The sequence below is a fragment of the Equus asinus genome, chromosome 18, assembly GCF_041296235.1.
Source record: "Equus asinus isolate D_3611 breed Donkey chromosome 18, EquAss-T2T_v2, whole genome shotgun sequence".
NCBI classification, from domain to species: domain Eukaryota; kingdom Metazoa; phylum Chordata; class Mammalia; order Perissodactyla; family Equidae; genus Equus; species Equus asinus.
The window spans coordinates 36,364,021-36,385,842 of NC_091807.1; the positions used below are offsets into that span (position 1 = coordinate 36,364,021).

The 21,822-nt window shown below is 43.9% G+C and overlaps 1 protein-coding gene across 4 annotated transcripts in view; it reads right to left on the bottom strand.

The window, feature by feature from the left end:
• DSCAM (DS cell adhesion molecule) overlaps window positions 1-21,822 on the bottom strand; it is a 687,554-nt gene that overhangs the window by 38,369 nt on the left and 627,363 nt on the right. For 2 of the 4 annotated variants that reach the window (XR_011495418.1, XR_011495417.1), the window contains exons 22-27: window positions 21,450-21,567; window positions 19,926-20,093; window positions 18,236-18,334; window positions 14,998-15,186; window positions 13,530-13,820; window positions 9,989-10,165 (exon numbers count right to left, since the gene is read on the bottom strand). Coding sequence is in view for 2 of the 4 variants with exons in the window: in XM_014839281.3 (XP_014694767.2) it covers window positions 9,989-10,165; window positions 13,530-13,820; window positions 14,998-15,186; window positions 18,236-18,334; window positions 19,926-20,089; window positions 21,450-21,567 (1,038 nt within the window). In the remaining 2 variants the exon portion in view is untranslated. Of the gene's footprint in view, window positions 1-9,988; window positions 10,166-12,966; window positions 13,134-13,529; window positions 13,821-14,997; window positions 15,187-18,235; window positions 18,335-19,925; window positions 20,094-21,449; window positions 21,568-21,822 lie in introns of those variants that run through there. The other 2 variants (XM_014839281.3, XM_070488920.1) reach the window with 2 other exon arrangements.

The window sequence follows — 21,822 nt, forward strand, 5'->3', positions numbered from 1 at the left end:
TGATTTTATCTGGAATTGTGTGAAAAACTGTATTAATGGAAACACTTCTTCTGTGAGTTCACCTTTGAGACACGCTGGTGGAGTTTTAAGTACAGTGATGTGGTCTGGGTGGCACAGGTGGCATCGGGGATCATGAGTGACTGTCTTCTGGGGAGTGGGCATGGGGCCAGCTAGCAACACAGTTGAGTGCATATTAGGGATCTGCATTGTGCCAGTGACTTTAGGACTGCTAGCTTGTGTCCCCTTAACACCTATCCCTGCCTGGGAATTATTATGCCCTCATTCAGAAACCATGAAACAGGGACCCAGATATGCTCAGTCATTTGCTGCAGCTGAGCGGAAATTCATAACCAACATCTGTGGATTCAAACTCTTTTTTTCATCACTATGCTCAAGGCCCTTTGTATATAGAGTGGGACAAGTGTCATATCCTCAGGGACACACAGAGGAGCAGATGCCTAGTGCCAGCTGACTGAGGAAGATGATCCCAGGAGGTCACTGTCTCAGGTGGGTCAGTCTGGAAAGATGGAAGACTGCCCGCACCTTAAAGGAACCATGGACTTGGGGAGCACAGACTTGGATGGGAAGAATGCTCCAAGGTAGAGCAGTAGTGTGCATCGGAATTCCGAGCTCCTCGGGAAGCAAGGACTAGGTCCGTTTGACTGGACAGAGAAGTTGTGATTGTGAACTGGGGATGGTCAAGACATTAAAGAGCCAAGGGGATGTGACTCTGTGCTACTGGTCATAATCAGGAAGCTTTTACCTGGGCCAAGGGAAGGAGGGGAAGAAGGAGGGCAGAGGTGGTGGAGGTGGGTGCCGGTGCTATTGACTAGCATTGATCAGGCAATCCAGGGTGCTCAGGATGGGGGCTGGGGCGGAGACTTGTTAGCAAAGGTGAGAGGTTGTGAGGGTTGGATGAGAGGGCTGCAGTGAGAGCAGGGGCCGAGGAGGGGATGCCATTACAGTAGGTAAAAGGCATCTGTAGGAATCGAGGACCTACTGGGTATGGAGGCAAGGGGCACAGAGACCTAGGGAGTCCAGGGAAATGGCGAGATTTGGGATATACAAGGCTGGGTGTATGGTAACACAAGTGACAGGAATAGGAGTCTCCAAGGACATGGGAGCAGAAATCGGGTGAAGGCTGAGGTGTCTGGCTTCAAACATTGGCAAACTTGAACATATTAAAGTAGGTGGGGGACATGAGCTGAAGCTGGTCAAGGCAGATCTGGAATTGAGTCTGGGAGAGATGCGAGGGCTGCAGTGGAGCTCAGCGTCTTATTCATGCCCATATATGGAGAGTGGAAAGAGATGATGGAATCTCTGACACACGTCTGTTTAGGGGTGAGAAGAGAATCTGGGACAAGTTAAGATAATTTTTTCAAGTCATGGAATCATAGGGTCTTCAGAGCATTGAAGACGTTTCAAGTCAGCCTCCCAATAACGTTTGAATCCCATCCACAATGTCTTGGGCAGACGTCAAAATGAGCTGGGGCCACTGGACTCTGCAGGGAGGGGTCATGCTGCTGCTGCACACACAGTGCCCTACTCTCGCTCCCAGAACTGACCTGTCTATCAAGTCTGTTGACCTCTCCCACCTCAACGTGTCCCCAGGGGACATTTGCTTTTTTCTCTCTCCTCGGTTCAAATCTCATTTACTAGTCAACAGTATCCTCCTGGTCTCCCCAACTCTAATCTCTCAGCCCTCTAAGTGACATCCATGCTGCAGGAAGGGTGATGGATCTGACACACATCCCTCACTGTGTCACACCTGTGCCTTGAAACTCTCAAAGGGACCTCCCTGCCTGTAGGACTCGTCGGCATAGAGCGCGAGCCTTCACATGCTGGTCCCAAGCTGTCTTTCCAGCTCTGTTGTCTCTCACTTCTGATCTTCTGCCTTCATCTTGAGTTTCTGGCTCTTGCATTCTCTGCAGAGACCCCATGACTTTGCTCCTTCAAGTCCCTCTGTTGTCCCACCACTCATGCAGGTGCCACTTGCTCTGTGCATCTTCCCAAGCCTGGCTTTGGTTCTCTGGGCTTCGTGGACCTTGGCACATATGTCCAGTACCGCCTATCCCAATCTGCACTGTGACTTCCTGTTTTTATGTTGTCTCTCTATTGGGCCTTTCATCTTTATCTCCAGGCACAGCCCAGTCCCTGGTAGAAGGTGGAGCCACACTAAGTTTTCTCAGGGATATATTTAATTGTGAGAGACATCTTTCTAGTCTTGCATTGAAATCCCATGATGTAATTTCTACCTGGATACAACAATGACACCTTCTGGAATCATTTACCAGCCTTTCAAATATTTCCACGTAGCCACCAGTTCACTGCTTGCCTTCAGCTTTCTCTTTTCCAGGTTAAATTCTTTAATTTTCTCAATCACTCTCCATATGGCATAACTTCTAGGTAATTCTCTGCTTGGGACTCTCATTTATGAAAGACCTGTAATTTCTTATTATCCTTTATTAAATGAGGCTGAGTGCAGAAACTGGTAATTTTTTGATATTCTTCTTGCACACCAGTGAGAACACAATGATCATTATATGTGTTGCAAATGAATTTTCACAATCTATCTAGGAGACTTTACAATTATCCTTATTAAATTTTATCTCCTTGGCTCCAGCCTTTCAAAATCTCTTAAAATTCGGATTCTTCCCTCTAACACATTTAACTTTCCCACCTGGATTTGTGCCACCTCAAAAACCGGCTCAGCCTGTCCAGATTTCAGCTACAGCCTGGTACTCCCTTATCAATCAACCATGTCAAAATGCAAATGGAATTTGTCAGGCCTCTGCACAAACCATCCTTCCTACAACCTAACCTAATTTATTCCAATCTATAATTTCTATAATTTATTGCTTTTGATGATGGGTATGGAATATAACTATTTTCTAACAACTCCAATTTGATGGTTCAAAGATTATCCACAAAGGTCTTGGGATTATGTTTGAAAAAATTTTGTTCAGAATCCTAATATGTTACCCTTTGGGGTCTAGAGACCGGAACCCCATGGCACTTAATCTCTCCAGTGGGAGAAATAGCTTCCCCTTCGGTGGATTAGCATAGCATTTATTGGTGTCCATAGTGTGCTGCTTATCATTTGGACTTTGTACAATGGTTTGTTGTAAACGTGGTCTGCTTCCCCTACTAGCAAGGGCTTGGGGATATTATTTTATGCAACATCTCCTCCTTCCCCCACCCCGCCCAATGACTAGAACACAGTAGGTTTTGAAAGAATAAATCAATTTAAATAATCAGGGGATCTGATTATTTTCTCAAGCAAGCCGAATCTTTCCCTTCTTTCCCTCCTTCCTTCCTCCTTTCTCGCCTTCCTTTCTTCCTTCCCTCCCTCCCTTCCTTTTTTATGATTCTTGTTCCACATTTTCTGGTTTGAATAGCACTTCTCCTGGTGCACATCAAAGCAGAGCAGATGTTGAGTCCTTCTTTCTTTTACCTGCCATCTGTGAATATGAGAACATCATCTCAAGCTTCGTTCTTCTTGCCCAATGCAGCTAAACAGTCTTTTGTGTTGCCTGTCACATTTTCCCACAAATTTCAGCTCAGTTCGAGATTTAGACCTGTGACATCTCTTCTAAAGCCCCTTGCTACTCCTACACACCCATCCTCGGCTCTGTGCTCCCTGCTTAACCTTTCGATTTGGAAAATGATGGAGAAATATCACCAGGATAGTCTGGTGATAGTGAAACATGGAAGGAAGGAGTTGTAAAAAAATACATTTTCTAACACTCTGAATGTGCAAAGAGAGCTAGAAAATAAGAACTGAAAGGAGAATTTGATGATCAGAAGGTAACTGGCCATCTCCCTTCAGAAGAGTAGTTTCATTTGAGTGGTGGGGGTAGAAGCAAGACTGAGGATTTGGGAGCTGGTGAGCGGCAATGTCGCTGAGTACAGAATATCCTTTGAAGAATTCAGTGAGGAAAAGACTTAGAGAGAAGGGCAGTAGGTTGAAGATATGCAAACTAGAAGGAATACTTTTTTTCAAACATAGGAGAAGCCTGAGGGGTAGTGAATATATACAGGTAAAAAATGAATAAACCAAATATTTTCGATGAGCAAAAATAAAATTATAAAGTGGCTATTGATCCCATATATTTTCTGGCCCCACGTTTCACTGATAAACCTTTTAAAGCTAACCTAATATCGAGGGGATGACCTATTTCCTTCTTGAATATTCCTAAGTCTGAAGAAGTTTCATGGAAAGAGAACTGCGGTAAGCAACAGTGACCCAGGCTCTCCTTCTAGTTCTGCCCTAACTGATACGGGATTTTGGACAGGTTGCCTTTAGTTTCCGTGTCACTAAAATCCTTTCAAGTTTATGCTCAACTGATCTGCACAGCTATTGAGAGACTAAAATAAGATAGTGTACAGTAAAGGGTTATAGGAGAGGAAACAGTGAAAAATGGCAAGGGTTAGTACTCTGTTGCTTATTGCACGGTTCAGTTAGTTCTTGGGGAGAGGCACCCCCAGCTGGAGTAGGAGTATCCCAGTGTGGTCTCCCCCACTTCCCACGTTCTTTCTGTGGACTGTTGCTTCCATCTTGGGTCTGCACGTGGCACGAAGGTTCTTATCAAAGAGGCAGTGCAAGCCACATTGTGTCAGGGGAGAGCACACAGCGAGTCTGAAGGACTGCAGCTGTGCCAGCCTTGAGAGCCTGAGTTGCCTCATTTTTACATGCCCCAACGTTTCTTTAAAAGAGAAAGCTGATTCATAGCCACGTGACTACATTTTCATTTCTGAGGTTCTAGTTAAGCAAAATAGAATATGCTTAGGTTAATATCTCTACTGGGCAGTCCTTGCACACACCCACAGAAACAGAAAGCTGATTTGGGGGCAGCAGACCTCAGCCCGTTTTGCCATCTATCAAAAGCTCTTGTTTGCAAGCTCCCTCGCAGCAATCTCTGCCTTTCTGTGGAATGGAACTGGGTCTTACAAACTCGCTATTTTGATAAGGGCTATAAACCTGCATTTACGTTTTTACAAAATGACAAATAGGACTTCCAATCATCAGCGTGCTCAAATGAAAGCTGATTCAAAACCCAAGGCAAAATAAATATCCAGAAAAGAAAACCGTATATACTTGCAATCCAAGAAAACTGCAAGTACAAACAGACAAAATAGAACACCCAGACAGGGCACAGCCTGGTACCAGGGCTGACCTCAGCTCGCTCCCTCCTGACGGTCCACTCTCTGTCCCGCGCTCCATTGGCTGCCCTTGGCTCAGCCCCACTCCCTACTCTCAGATACAGAAACCTTGTTTACTTAGGTTTGCTGTAACAAGTTTGGAGTTTAGAAAGGATAATTTTATTAAGAAATACTGGCTGAAAAAAAAAGGAAAGAAAGGAGGGAAGGAGGGGAGGGAGGGAGCAAGAAAGGAAGGAAGTACGAAGCATAGAACTAGTTTCAGAGTACATGCTTCTAATTCCATCTAAACCGCAACCGCAATTTGGCATTTGTTAGCCTGGCAATTAAGCCCCCAAGGTGCACACTCCCAATTCCTTCACTAACGAATATCGTGGACTTCTGGAGCACAGGAGCCCTACTCGTCAGCGTCATGCCATCTTTGCCTAGTTTAAGTTGACCTCAAGTCTAAGTGTATTAGGCTCTTAGATACAATTCTCTTCCCTTATATTATTAAAGTTTAAGCTAATTTTTGGTCTTACATATGAGGAAGGGTTTCTAGCTCATTTGCAGAGCAGATAAATGGCATATCAGAACTCAGAAAATAATGATGACCCCTCATGACCCACCCCTTAAACTGTGGCTGTGTAGAACCATGAGACCTCCTGGAACGGATCAGTTTTATAACATTAGTCCATTTCAGAGCATGTTTAAAATAATAAATATGTTTCTGTTCAAGGGAAGAAGTGCAACTGGCCACAGAAGCGTGGCCCAATTTTATATCATCCGTTGATTTTTATCTTTAGTTTATTTGAAGTCTTGGAAGTAGCTTTTTGGCTTGGCACTGCCAGTTGACCCATACTGGCTGGTGCCAACATAAGTTTGCACCCTCTTGGGTAAACTCATGCTAAAGGAGAAAGCTTTTAGGGATCCTGGAGTTGATCACTTGACATGAGAATCAAATTTTTATAAGGTTGAGGCTGCTGGGATCGTGGGCCCAGCCAGTGACTCATTCTATAACCTTGCACTTCAAAGGATCTAAAAGAGGGGAAAAATCAGGGCATCTTTAAAAGCAAAACATGGCTTCTGAACTCCTGGATAAGGTTATAGATTTTTAAAAAAATGTAGCACTTGCAGACAATTTAGACTTTAGGAGGTCGCTATGCTCTAAAATTAGTAAAGTGCTCAGGAAGCAAGAATATAGGTTGGCTAAATTGCTTGAGTCCCATTTTCCTTTTTTTTTTTTTTAATTTTTACATAAAAGACCGTTATGTTGTATTCACCTAACTAGGTTGCTTGTCTATATGGTAAAACATCCCGTGCTTATAAACATTTACTAGTTTCTAGCAACCAAACAATGGAATCAAACAAGGTCAACTATGAGGTTGACCTTACATAGTAACTCTCACAGTGTCCACTAGGAACCCACACGATGTTTTTCTATAATTTAAATTTTCTAATTTCCATTTTTGATTCTGATTGGTGGCTGCTCAGGCAACCACTGACATATTATTAGAAATGTCCTTATTTTGGACAATAAAATTATTGTAGGAAGCAACTCTTTCTGTTGAAACTGTAAATATATTTGAACTCATTCTAACCCAGGCACAGAATCTGTGCCCTATGTGGGTCAAGTTGTAATTGGGCGATTCTACTAATGAACTCTGTTTAATAGACAGGCATCCACTGCCTTACACACTCTGACTGTCATTTCCCTCCAGGAGTAAGCTGGGAATATGTCGTTAATGAATGGGGACCCTGCAGGGCTGAGAGACAAAGGTTTTTCTGGGGCAAGGCCTGGCCTTTCATTAATTGCCTCTTAACAACCCTAGTCACTTACTCTGTCCTTTTATGGGTCACTTCTCATGGTTACAGAAAGATGAGTCTGTCCCCTGTAAGCCTTTCCTCACTGCCACTGAGTGTGAGCATCTATAATTCTGAGATGCGGTCTTAGTAATCTGTTTTATCTCCAGGACCTAGCCAACCTCTTGTGATCAAACAAAAATGGTTAATATGAAAATTTTACTGCTGCGTTTAAAAATGGTACACCTGGCACACGGTAGATAATCAACAATGGTTTGTTGAATTGAATGTATTTCAGTGTGTCCATGTTAAAACTCGCCATTAGGAAGCAGATAGAATTGGGTACCCAATGCTTTGTATTCCTGCAAATCCCTCTTGTCAGATTCTTGATTTGGAAACCTTTATTAAGCATCTACAAAATGCAACACTGCAGACACCTTCATACCACAGCAAGCTACTTCTCCGGAATTCTCTGCTCCTCAGTGTCTCCCATAAATACATCCTCTTTGCCATGTCACTTATTTTCTTCCTACTGAAACCTTTGTGTTGGCTCTATCTTTTCTCTAGCACAAAGAAAAAAAATTGTTTCCAGTGAATGGAAGACCGTGCTCTTTGACGTGATGTACTGCTTTCTTTACCAAGACCAACTACAAAATGTTGGTCCTAGAAGTAGAGATGCCAACAATAAAAATGCCAGTCCCGGGATATTTTCTGGACACAGCCCTTGGAAAGCAATAGCTAAATTACAAGGGACGATTAAGAATGAAAATAAAGGATGCACGAGCCTCCCAACAGTCTAACCAAATGTATCAGCAAGAGTCAGCTACATCTTTAGCATCTTTTCCTTGTTCTTGGCAAGGAAGAGGAAGATTGGAGTGCTTAAGTTGTAGGTAGAATAGGAAAATAATAGCTGGGAAGGAAAGAGAAAGAAATAGGGGCCAGGGGGAAAAAGAAAAGGTGAATTTGGCAGAGAGTAGTAGAATTGCCTTCACACTTAATGCTTTGCTGCCAAACCCTGAGATCAAATAGAAATGATGAATAGGGGCTTGCCCCTTGGCTGGGTGGTTAAAGCTCTGCCCACTCTGCTTTGGTGGCCCAGGGTTCACAGGTTTGGATCCCAGGTGTGGACCTACTCCAGTCATCAGCCATGCTGTGGCGGCATCCCACATACAAAGTAGAGGAAGATTGGTGCAGATGCTAGCTCAGGGCTAATCTTCCTCAAGCAAAAAAAGAGGAGAATGGGTAATAGATGTCAGTTCAGGGCCAATCTTCCTCACCCCCAAAAAAAAAGATGAGTAAGAAAATTTTACCGTTGGTTTAAACAAATGTTATATGAACAATTCATAGCCTTCTAAACACAACTAGTTAGATTTGGCTGCCTAAACGCACCAGGACACACCCCCTTGGTACCTCAATAACAATGTCCCTGAAGTCCAGACTATGGGATTCTGTTTTCTGTGAAGGAGGGCTATAAAAACATCCTTTTGGTATTTTAATGATGAGCACCTGTGAATGGAATCCAACACGGCTCACCTTAAATCGAATTTCTCAACATATTAGGCAATATTATATCTGTGCAGTGCTGTTTTGTGTAGCCCTCACATGGCCTCCCCTCTTCTCCCCAGTTGGGATTAATTGCTCCCTCTTTTGTGCTTATGTAGGATTGGTTTGAAGTCCCGTTTGAGCATTCATGACATTTTTTGTTCTTTTCCTGGAAGACGCTTCTGTGTCTCCCTCCTACGCTAAACCTAGAGTTCAGAAGGCTCTTTCTTTTCATCTTTGCACATCAAGCATCTAGCACGGCGCTCAGGATATAGACTTCACTCAAGTAAGTAGAGTTAAAAGATACGTGGTTAACGTGATTTAGAAAGGACACTTCAATGAGACTGATGGTTCCTCTGAATTACTGGGCTGCAGAAGATTTAAACAGAAGGACTGTTAAAGTATAGAGATGAAGTGCAATGCACTTCAGATATTTTAATTAGTTGGCAAAGTGAAAGCAAATTAGTAGTAAAATGTGTTAAAGTCCTATAAAGAAGAGTACTTTGAACGAGTGAAGATGTGAAAATATCACCATGTTTTGCTGCTTTAACTGGATCACGGCCAAATAAAGTGTTTACCAGAGAGGTCAATGTTTCCCACATACACCAGCGAGGTTTGGGGATATCACAGATATGTTTTAGGGGGAGTGCTTGCAGACTTGCTCCTCAAATGTAACTCTGAAGAATACACAGGATGCTGCTAGCATTATTCCGCACTGCACTGATATTAAAACGTGAACATCTTGCAGACGCATTTTACCAAAAAAGCGGCTTGGTAAATACCCTGACAGGTAAAGAGGAAGGACTCGGAAACACTTGTCCTGTCCAGCTTTTCTGTTTGAAAGAACTTGTTGTCCTTCCATTGCAGAGCAAGGGCAAGGAAGGGCTGTCGGCCAGAAGCTGGAAACAGCCTCGTCGCCAGACTCCACAGAGCTGGACAGTATAACAATGGTGCCCCCAACAATGGCTCTCATCTGGCCGAGGGGCTCACCTTCCACTGTTGTTTTCTTAGTTAGACTGAAACTCTTACACTGGGCTTCGCCTCAAAATTTTAATTCGGGAAAGTGTGTGTTTTCTGCTTTCCAATGCCTTACCAGAACCATAAGCCCTCAATTTCCGCTTCCCGGTAATAAAATAGTTCACATTTCCAGAGCAAATCTCCTAGGTCTTTTCAAAGGAAGCCGTACTTGGTGGTACTGCTTGAATGGCTAAAAATTAAAGAGAGTGGGCTTGAAAAATCCATGAGAAAATCCACCTACTGCCAGCTAGGATTTAGGAGACCTGTGAGGGGCTGACTTTCACTCCATTTCCGATTGACTGAGTAGTAACATCTGTAGGACTTTTCCTCTAGGCTTTGCGGTCTTGTAGAAGGCACGTCACAGAATCAGGCAGTTGGGGCTCCTGGCTCAGAGAGTAAAGGCTATTCCACTGGGGGCTAATTCTCTCCTGCCTGGCTGTTGAGTGACACCTGGCACGCGCAGTGGATGGCCGGAGCCTTGACTCACCTCTCAGCCTCTTCAGCCTCTGCTCCCGCCTCCTCCTTCGCACCACCAGCAGGAGAACAAAAAGCAGCAAGACCCCCACCAAGATACAGGAGATGGTCACCAGCATCTTGAGCCCCTCGTTGGTCGCCAGTCCTTCTTCGCTTTGGACAACTGACTTAATGAGTGGAGGGATTGTACCTGAAAGCAGGGCCATGATGTTAGATGGCTATTAATGAAGACAGCATGGCGGAGTTTTTAGGGATGACGGGTTATAAGAATCGGGCCGTGTGATCCAAGGGTGTCCAAGGTGATGAGAAATGAGAGGAACTCTTTATCTAGGTCCTTGCTGATTTATTTACTTGCTCGCTCCCCTCCTTTCTGCCCAACTCAACTTACTCTGTAGCACATCAAATCAGCATCGGCACAAAGGGTGGAGTGCATCTCTTTGAAAGGGACTTCATTTTGCAACCTACTGCTGGGTGCAGGCACTTGAAAGCATAATGTCCAGGCTAGGTGCTTAAAAAAGCCACATGCATTTACCTGGAATTCACTGTCACCCATAGCACAACTGAGACAGGCTGTTTGAAAAATTGCACATCAAAGAACGAACAACAGGTTTGGCAAGCGGACAGAAGAGAGTCTGCAGGGAGACTGTACCAGATACACTGGCTTAAAGAAGCTTAAAATCCCTTTTTGTTTGGTTATTCACTTGCTTTTTATCACAGGTGTAAGACTACATCTCCTTTAAAAACTGTCATTGTAGGGTTTAAGAGCTACAGACAACTTTTCAAAGGGGAACCATCCAGGTCTCTAAAGAAACCTATTTATTGACCAGGCATTGTTAAACAGTGCTGTGAAATTCAGATTATTTAGAATTATAAGGAAATAACTAGAAGGCTGAACTCTGAACTATTTTAAGCTGCCTTCTACACAGAGGCTGAATGCAATGGGCGCAGAGATTCAAACACAGACATCCACTTTTTATGGAGCATGCATTTTGGCACCCTCCATTATGTAAGATGCGCCATTCCACTGTACTTTGCATGTACAACTAGGGCCAGCAAGTCAAAGATTTAGGAAAAATAATGTAATTTCCCCCTGAGCAAAAGTGGTCTTTATCTTGCATCAAGTGAGTAGAACAGAGATAACGAGCCCCAGTTCCCTATGCTGTCTGCTAAGTCCAAGGAGAGCATTCTTCCAACTTTATAGTGTTTTGTGCTGGGAACCCAAGTCTGCAAATGCTCGGAACCCAGGTAGGTGGCGCATAAGGGGATGCAGGCGAGGATGGGTCTGCAAAACCAAGAGAACATAAGGACAAGTGGAAACGTTTGGCCAAGGAAATGGTAGAAGAAAGAGTCAAATAAAGAAATGGAAGAATCTGCAATCTGACTGGTATAGATGGGAGGCTAATTGTCAATGTTTGTTTTTCCCAAAGTGAAGAAAATTCTTCAGACAGATGTGACAAAAGAGATATTAAAGCTATAGATCCACGAGATTGGCTCAAAGAAATCCGTAATCTTTTTCAAAGAAAATAGAAACATATATTCTCACTTCCTAGTGTCATAAAATCATTTCAGAGTTGAGAAAATTAAAGGTAGCTCACAGGACTTTTTCATGATGATAATATAAGATCCCGGATAAAGTGAGAGCATTAAATATTCTTTTAGAAGACAAGCATTTAAAACCCGCACAGCGCTTTGTAAGTTAGACTCCAGTTTCAAATGCTGCACAGGAGCAGTTTCTAACTAAGTGGTTGGCTATGGACATACCACCAATGTGCACACTGAAGCTTTGCTCCGGCGTCTCCACAGATTGTAGAGAAGCTGTGTGCCCGAGTGTGATTATTGTAAAAGTCAAGTGATGTAAGTCAATAATCTAAAGTAAGAAATATCCTGACTGCCCAAATGGTCACCTACTAGCAGAAGGCTTTGGGGAACCCTTAAATAATAGTAAAGTGTTTGATCTTTCATTCTGTAAGACCAGAGAATTAAACCATGTCAGGGGGAGAAACCAAGTCAGAAGTGCTGCTCTGCCTGTGGTGATGCTTTGTGACGGGAACGTCTTTGAAGGATGTCACTCATAACCGAGGGCTAGAAAGTTAGAGCGACATCAGCCCTTGAGACAATGGTTACCACCCAGGAGCTGTGCAAAGCGCTCCGGGGCCATGGGGTAGAGCGCCACAGAGGCAAGGCCCCAAGCTGGTGTGACCAACACCAGGAGGGTTTCCACCTAAGGACCTCCCTCCAGTCACAGGCCCCAGGCCTGAAAGGTTGGGGATGAGCGTGGGCTCTGGCTGAGGAGGGCTTTGTGGGGAAATGGCCCTGGATAGGACATTCGAGTGGGTTTCCACAGTGCGCCAGAGAGCAAAGAACTGGCTCTAGGCCAACCAGGAGATTCCAGGAGAAAACGGCCAAATGAGGATCCCAGGCCACATCACCTCATTAGCTTCCTTCAGTTATTTCTGAGGGTTCTTGGGTTCATGGACTCTCTTTTCATAGGATGCTCCTGCTGGAGCTTTAATTAGCAAGATCCCAAGTGCACGTAAGCGGGGGGGGGGGGGGGGGCCCTTTAGCCTGCCTGGCAGTGAGTAAAGTATTGGGGCATTGGCTCAGGTACAGCCTTTCTGGGCCCACTCATCCGACACTGGGGTCCAGCCTGATCCGCGGGGAGTGGACAGAAGGCTCTGAGGGGAGCTAAGCCAGCAGTCCCGAACATTCCGATAAACTGCAGCTGCTTTACATGGTGATCAGAGCGCCTAACGCAATCCCTGCGGCTCCCTGAGTGAACAGCACTGCAAGGCTGCAGAAATCAGCATCAAGATGCCACTCTTCAGGACTTTCTAAAGTTCCCTAACAACAAGTCATTCAATGAGCTTCACCAGGCTGGGCACTTGTTCAATATCAATAAATGACCCTTGATACAAGTTACAGAAAAAAAGGATAAAAATTTATATCATTTAATTTTGGTCAACTAAATGTCATGAGACGCCTCACCTGGTTTTCAGAAAGCCCATTCATATTGCACATGTGCATGCATGTGTGTGGGTGGGTGAGCATGCACAAACATCCTGACACTGTCCTATTTCCATCAGTGCCTCTATTTCTGCTGAGAGACTAACATAAATCCTTTACCATGGAAAACTGTTTTTGCACATGCAGTTTAAGGGCTTAATGAGAGCAAACACGAAAGTTATATGGATTGGGATGGGGTGGGGAAAGAGGTGGGAGACAACAAAAGCAATGTTAGCTCATGGTCATTGACAAAGGTACAGAACCACGTGGTCAAGAATCCTTCAGCCCGGAGAGAAATCACTCCTGCACCAAGACTTGCTAATGAGATCCCATTGGTTCTCAGCCCCTTATTTCTGGAACACGGTCCTGGTCATGTGAGTACAATGAGCTAGGGAGCCCTGGAGGGAGCCGACTAAATGGCCCCAAAGCCTAATGGGATCTGTGGGCCCTGGTTATGCTGTGCCAGTGATGAATGTCAAGTGGGGAAGGGTCAGTGAGCACGTGCATGTCCCGAGACACAAATAGGAGGGCTCTAAGGCCAGCCAGCTTACTGCCATCGTAGTTCAGCGTGGCGAAGTTGGCCTGCTTCTCCGCACAGCCAGCACTGTTGCACACCCTCATCTGCAGCTCATACCAGGTGGCCTCCTGCAGGTCATACAAAATGTACGACTTGGAGAGAGAGGTCCGCTGCGCTGTGGTCCAGACCGTGGTCCCAAAGGGTCTGTACTCGAGCGTGAAGGAGGTGATAGGGCAGCCGCCATCATTCCAGCCGATGAGGTTCAGCCTCACGCGTGTGGTGTTGATGCTGGCGAAGAGCTCTTGCTCCTTCGAGAACTGGGGCTCTGTGGGAGAAGGCACACCGGGGATCAGCTCATAGCTGCATGAATGAGAGCCGTCAAAGTAGTCACACATTTCCTCTGGGCTGCTTTCTCCACCTAGATGAGGAGTTCAGTCCATGTCTGGGTCACAGGCCACTTGCAAATTGTCCACTATTTATAGGGACCTTATAGACCAACGGGCTATCTCCAACCATAATAACCTAGGTGTGAGGGGCAAAAGTGGGTGGGTAAAGGTCATCTTTGTGTTTTCTAGAGTTCCCTGAAGAACAACACTCTTTTCATGTGTGCGTTTCCTTGAGTGGTTCTGAAGGACCCCCCGCAGTGTGCTGGGCTGACCTTTCCATTCTCGTGTGGGTAGATCTGACTCACTGAAGACTGAGTTGGATTTGGAAAGTGCCATCAGGTACCCCTCACCATCCAAACACTTTATACTGGAGCAGAGGGACCTAATGGATATATTTCTGCATAAGTCAATCCCTCATCATCTGAATCTTTATGATGACGTTCTCCAAAACTCAGGTGCTGGCTCCAAACAACGCCTTTGCCTTGCCATCTCTCTCTCTCGTGCCATCCAGCCCACTCCACCAGATAAGAGTCAGGTGAGAGCGAGACCTACGAAGACCTTCTCTTCACCTCCCCCTTACACTGGTGTGTGGCTATATCTCTCCCTCTTTGAGGTGTACTGGGCAAAAATTCAGCGCTGAACATCATTCCCCTGGGATTCATGTCCTTGAAGGTCCATGTTTCAGATTAAAAAAACAACCCACAAAAGCGTCAACAATCTATCCCAGGCAATTCCCACCTGAGAAGCAGGGCCATGGGGCAATGTGAAAGTTATAGATAGAGGGCACATGGGGAGACTAAGGGCAAAGGAGAAGGTGAGAAGGCAAATGTCACATTTCACGGCTGCCCAGCCTGGGCACTTTATGTTGGCACCAAAGCCCTCGATTTTCAAATGATATTCTTATTTTTACCTGGAAATGAAATAGGAAAAAGAGCTCCAGAATACTCTGTAAGGACCCGCCACTCTCTCTTTACCTTGCTGTAGCTGCCAAACCCACTTTGGCAATAAAGTTCAAACACACAAACATGCAAATATCTGATGCATCTTTTGTGACTCCAATGCCCCTTCGATCTGGAAAACAGAGGAAATCTAGAAACAACAAGAAGGCATACGCACCTTTTCCCAATGTTTTCGCTTCTATGATTTCACTTATGCGCCCGGGCCCCACTCCATTTTGGGCGGTAAGTGTGAACTTATACCAGGTACCACATTTCAGATTTTCCAGGCGGTAAGAACGTTCACTCGGGCTGATTGGAAAACTTCCCCACTGCTCACTGTTATCCTCGGAGTACTGCAATATGTATCCTTCAGAAAACAGGAAATATTCGCAAGAGCGTTATTTGCCTGCTACCAGACGTTGACTGGTGTCTGTATTTTGTATCAGATGGGAGTTCTCAGAATTTGAGCATCTTTGGAAGAGAACATTTGAACTCTTCCTGATTCCAGGAAATTTAACCCAGGCTGTGCTGTGACGACGTATTGATGAGTGAGGTATTTAGGCCACACCGACATTACTATGGTGGTATTACTGGATAGTGTGGTGGAAATAAAACCAGTTTCTGACCATAACCTTTTAAAAGGTGCACCTGGCAGCAGAGAGTGGACACTAAATTTCTGGCCTTGATAGCACACGTGCCCGAATCCTTGGGCATGGTCTGAAGCTGAGTTATTTTTAAGAGAACAAAGCTCTGGGAAAGTGATAGGGAAAGTGATACGCTATCAATGGGGCTAGGAATCTCCTCGACCGTCCCTTGCTCAGTCCACAATTACTAAGGGAAGCGGCTCCAAATCTTGTAGCCATCTCAACATTTCAATGGTAACCTGGCTTCTTCTTAGTTGGAAAAATCCCTCCAACAATTCATTTCTGCACATGACCACTGGTACCTCTATTTTTACTACTAACAACAACTGTCATTTTCTGAGCACTCACTACGTGCCAAGCATCTCCTCAGCCCATTACATTACCTCATGAAACCCTATGAAATAGCGATTATTATCTCCACAGTACTGATGAAGAGACTGAGGCCCACAGAGGTTAGGTGACCATTCTAGGGTCCCATATGTAAGAGTCACACCCCACCGTCAGAATCTGAATCCTACCCTCCTCGACCCTGTGGTCACTGAGACATTCCTCCCTGTTGTAGCCTTCATCCCTGTTTCTCCAAAGATTCTCCTGGGGCAAAAATATTCTGTCTGCTCTGTCCTTGTCTCCAAGGGTTCACACCCAGGTAGCCCGGGACTCGCCTACCTAGTGCATGGTGTCCTCACACCAACAGACTGGTATCTTCTATCCTGCCTGTGGAATCCCACTTTTAACACAGGCAAAGCACTTCCCACTTCCACACTCTACTCTTCTATAACCCACACTGGCAACATTACGTCTTCTCCGAGCCTCTCATGCGGGGATCGCCCATCTCTGATTCCTCCGTCTGTGTTCACGGTCAGTATCTTCCCTGCTCCTTCCTCCTTCCCTTCTCTCTGGCTCCTTGGGGCCCATCCTCCTCCCTGATCCTCATTTTCTCTTCTGTGTTCCTGATCTGTGCTCATTGCAGCTCCTCTAATACCTGACAGACGAGTGATGGATCTGTGTACTCCATGCTCCCACCATCATAGCCTGACTTCCACTCCGGCTTTGCCCAAAACACCTCCTTGGTGCCCTACACACCGTGGGGACTGCATTTTCCTTCTAATTTCTATCGTCTAAACCACTATGAGGAAGCTTTTCCAACCCTTGGCAATGGGAGCCCTCATGCCAATGGCTTTGACCACCACTGTGTTTCAGGGCCCTCCGGTTGCCTTTGCTTGGAAATTCTTCATCACAAAAATTGGCCTCATCTCTAAGACCTTCCACTCTGACACTCTTCCTGTACTACTTCTACTAAGCTCTCACACTAATGGATCCAAAACTTCATTTCACTTGAACCTAGAGTCCTGGGGTCCCTTGAACTCTTTCCTTGGTGCCCCATTTTTTTCCATAAAAAGGTTCTCTAACTAGCCTAGAATTTTTGGTAGACCATTTCGATACAGAGTCTGGTTTTCCTCACTCTTCTGATTTCCGGCCACACTTATCCCCCGGTCTGGTAGGACCAACTCTGGTAACCTGTGATCCGCTTTTCTTCCCAGCTGTCCAGCATCACTTGAGAAAGTCATTAAATGGTGATAATTGTGCCCGCTACAATCTGTGCTATTTCTCTGCAGCTGGGGCCTTGTTCCCACTAGGCAATGACTTTGTTCATCTATTAATGACTCCCTGTGCATTTCACACGGCAGCTGTTACAAATCTTTCCCACGCTCCTCAAACCCACAAAGAATCCTCACCCCTAATCATCCACCTATTTTCAAAAAATAATCTCACCTTCTCCTTTCCTAATAAAAGGGGACATCCTCCCCTTTACCCAGCAGAATGCTGATAAATGTTTAATGACCAGCTCTTAAAAAACAGAAGAGCTATGATTGGTAGCATTTCTGATTTTCATGGTGTGTAAACACCCCCAGCCTGGCTGTAGTCACTGAGTGTGAAGCTGGGAAGAGATGCGACAACTCGATCTCATGAGCTAGAAGGAGCTGGGGGTCCAGCATACCACTGGCTTCACCCTAAAATGCCCCTATATTTCTAGTCGTCTTCTCACCTTGCCCTTCTCTAGGAAGAAAGGAAGTCCTCTGCCTTCGGAAATCTAAGCCCCCCATCCTCTCCCACCCAATCCAGGACCTCTTTCATCACCTAGTCCCGCACTCCTGCGCATCTTCAGTCTCTTCCTCTGGATTGTCTCCCTTTCCCTGGTCGACAACTTACTTAGAATGATGTTCTCCCACCTCCACTTAGGCTGGAATTATCACGCTATCTCAATCCTTCAGTACAAACTTCCTTTATCCTTTTCTAGTATACACTAATTGCAAAAGCTTTGTGCAAATAGGTCATTTCCCATCTAAATTCTAGGTTCTCCATCTTTTATTATTTTATAAGTCAGAACAGGAACTGTGGTTACTTGAATGAATGATTGAACACATGAATGAATGAACGATAATGTTGACAACATGTGGAAGAAACGGCATGCGGAATTTCAGAGGCGAGATAACCAAGCTGGTTTTTTTTTCTTTTCTGCATTTGTTAATATTTCACTCAGACTGGATGCACAATAATAATTTTGTGAACGGGACTCCTTGGATGAATGATGAGTTTCAACAAATACCACAAAAATAGATGCATGGTTTCCTGTTTAGTTAATGGAAGGATTAATTATGCAATGTATTTTTTGGAGGAATAAACTAACATAATTATTTGATAAAGATGTGTCACATCAGCCTGTGGATAATGACAATTAAACAACTATTGTGGACAAGCTATTTCTATTACCTCTGATAGAGCTGCCCCCGTTGTCTCCAGGAAGCCAGGAGAGGGTAATAGAAGAAGACGTGGTTTTGGACACCGTCAGCCGAGGCTGATCTGGTGGAACTAGAGAGGAAACAGTTGTTAGAAAACAAGAATTAGTTTTTCACATCCTTCATCCTCTTTAACAGTCATTTACCAAATCATTTTTAACAGCCATTTATTAAATAAGTGTTTTAGGTTGCCAAAATATGCAATTCACTTCTGTCAAAATGTCTATTTCGTTGATATCCTGGGCTAAAGAGAGAGAACAGAGCGAATCTATTATTTAAAGAAAATTCAACCACATTTCTATTTAGATTTATATCTAACTCATTTTCTCATTGACTTCTTGAATTTCTGAGTTGTTCATCACTAACTAAAATCTTTTTAAAACTTACTAAGGATGCATGCATTATTTTACTCTGAATTTCTGCCATGATTCCAGCGAGAAAGATAAATGGTATCCACTTAGCTGTTCTGTTCTCAGGGACGTGAAAGGGAGAGGAGAAGAGTGGCTAGAGGGGAAAAGAATTGCAAAAATTTCCACTTTAACTACTCCCCCAAGACACAACACCCACATGTGCACACACTCACTCAGCTCTGAAAATCAGAGGCGTGCCGCCAAGCAGCAGCATGTGACCTTGAGAGTTCATACAAGGTTTGAAGAATACATACTTTCAACCAATGAGCCTCAATACTATTTTGGATTATCTCTGAGGATGGAAGTGCTGAAGAAATTCGGAATCAGGTTATCCAAATTATACAGAAAGCTTCCCATAAAACGTCCTTCTCTTTCCTCCGAGAGAAGCCTGATATATTAACCCGAAGGCATAAAACATTGACCTATCTCTTTAGAGTCATTAATATAGTGTCTATCTTCTTAAATGCCCTGAAATGCTCCCGACTTCAATATACTTGAAATTCCAGATCAATTATTCATTGTTTTTTTAAAAAATATGGTTCTTCTCCTCTTCTCCCTTCCTACCGAGGACAATATTGATTTTATTTTTACTTGCTGCGATTTATTAATGTGACAACATTTAAACCCAAAGACGCATATGTTTTGATTCCACTAATAAAAAATCACTGTTCCAAATTTGAACCCCATCAGTGGCCATTTGGGATTTTACATATGATTTTAATTTGAAATCTTGAATTTGTCACGTACCTTTTGTGTATGATATCACGAAAAAATTACGTGCGTTGTCTTAAATACAGAACTAAATGTTGTAGCAATACACAGAGTTTTAGTCAGTGTCTTTTTTACTTACATTGCCTATAACAATTTAGTTACTTAGAAGACCTTAAAAGACCTCGGTTCAGACTTATTTTTATTTGTATTTTCTGGGTTACACTTATATAGAATAGAGTCAACCATGCAATTAGTGGCAGTTATTAAGAAGGACTTTCTTAGCGATGCACACAGAAAGAAAAATGAGACTAAGCTCTCTAGATGCAAAACTGTAAACAGTGTTATCTCTGGGATTATGAATGCTTTTTATTTTCTTCGAGTTTTTTAAATTACACTCTCCAAAATGAACACGTATTTTTTTGTAACATGGAAATAGCAATTAGCTCTTTATAAAGGCTGATTTTTAAGTTTGTTCAATTTTACTCTTTGCATATAGGCATACGTACAAAAAAAGTCACGAAAGAGAGTCCCCAAATTTTGTACCTTGTACTTGTAAATTTAAAATAATCTCATCTGATCCCCAGTTGTTATTGGCGATGCAGCTGTAATAGCCGGAATCTTCTGCCTTCACCGTGCGGATAACGAAGCTTCCGTTGCTGAAGATGCTCCTTCGCCCATCAATCGTTACTAGGCTGGGTGTCCCGTTACTGCCTCACAGGAAAAAAAAGGCACAGATTAAAGAAATTACAATCCAAGTTAGCTGAGGTTGGGGAAAAGCATAAAGACTCTCTCTGAAGCAAACGACACATTTGGAAGCTTGTATTAAGTAAGAACTAAACTATCATCATATGACAAAAACAATCAAATAGCTGAGTTTTGTACTTTGTAAAAAATGCTATATTGGAGTGAGGTCTGTGTCAAAGGCCTAGATTCTGGCTCCTCGAATATGTCAATAACTGCCATAGCCCCAGTGGGCCTTTCTCTCCTCCACTGTGCAGGCACCAGTAACTTCCCCTTTTTGGGAAATCCTCTTGTGGACAGAAGTGCCATTTTGACCAAATCATGTAGGAACAACTAAATTTTCGGACCTCTGGTAGATTCATTTGAAGTTATAGTTGTTAACAATTTTGACATAAGAAATGAACTGTAGCATCTCAACAGGGCAATGAGCTGACCCTAGTATAAAGAGAGTTTCCTTGCTGTCATAAGCGAGGCCACGGTGGCGAGAGTCCAGTCATCTAGGGTCATCCCCAAATCAGGCAGAATGCCACTTGACCTTAGGAGCATACTTATTTCCTTTGGATTAACTGACTTTAAAAGAGATGAGAAAAGTGGTCACTGGACGAAGACCGTTATTTCAATAGGTTATGTCTTTCAAGTGCTTTTGTTTTGAAAATAGGTACTCTTCAGAATCCGTTTTAAATCAAATCTCTGGGCACATTAGTGAATTCTCAACCCTTTATTTATAACCTAATTTCTTCCTCTGAATAGAGAGAAAGCATTTAAAAAAGTTACGCTGACAGAATACTTCTCACCCACTTTCTCCCTTCTATCTTAGCTGCTATTATTTTAATAATGACTGTTGAGTATGGAAAATCAGATTTTGTATTAGCAAAGTGCTAATGTATTGCATTTCTTAAAGTTATTTCTCAGAGCATTTGAGTCAGGGTTAGTCGGTCCATTATCTTGGAAGGGGAAGAGATGGGCGCTAAGTCTCACATAACCTTGGGTACATTCATCTTGGTTGTACAGGAAATTTAGGCGACAAGGCACAGAAAACTTACAGAGATTATGGGGTTGACGAGACTCTTTTCCTTGAAATAATTCTCTTACAAACTTAAAGGCTGTGAATTTACGGCGGATTGACACAATAGATCTGATCCTTTTAGTGCTAAAGCTAAGATCCACCCCGCACCCTGACCTCCCCTCTATCTCGAATCAGTCAGTAGGTTTCCTGGAGCTTTCATTAGAGTAAATGAATACCAGGTTCGACCACTGGACCCAACACTGTATGTCTGATGCCATCTCTCAGAGTTCACTGAGGGCATACACTGGGTTACTGGTTACCTGTCTTTCATCCATTTTACTGCAGGAGAAGGGTCCCCGACAGCTTTACAAGGCAAGGCGATGTCTTTCATCCATGGCGTAGTCACTGTGCCACTGAAGGTCAGGATTCGTGCGGGGGCTGGAGCACCAAACAGCAGAAGCCTAGTTACTCCACTTGTCTACACAGAGGCCAAAATGACCTTGCCCACTATAGCAACACCCCTAAAAAAGGCGAGTGCAGCACCGCCAATTAACGTCACACCTCTCAACATTATTCTCGGTGTCCGGGTGTGTACAAGGGATTTTCATTGTAAGAACATACAAATAGCTGAAAACCTCCTATTGTAGCATTTTTTCCCCCTTCTATTGACTACAATTAAATATTTGGGGCTTC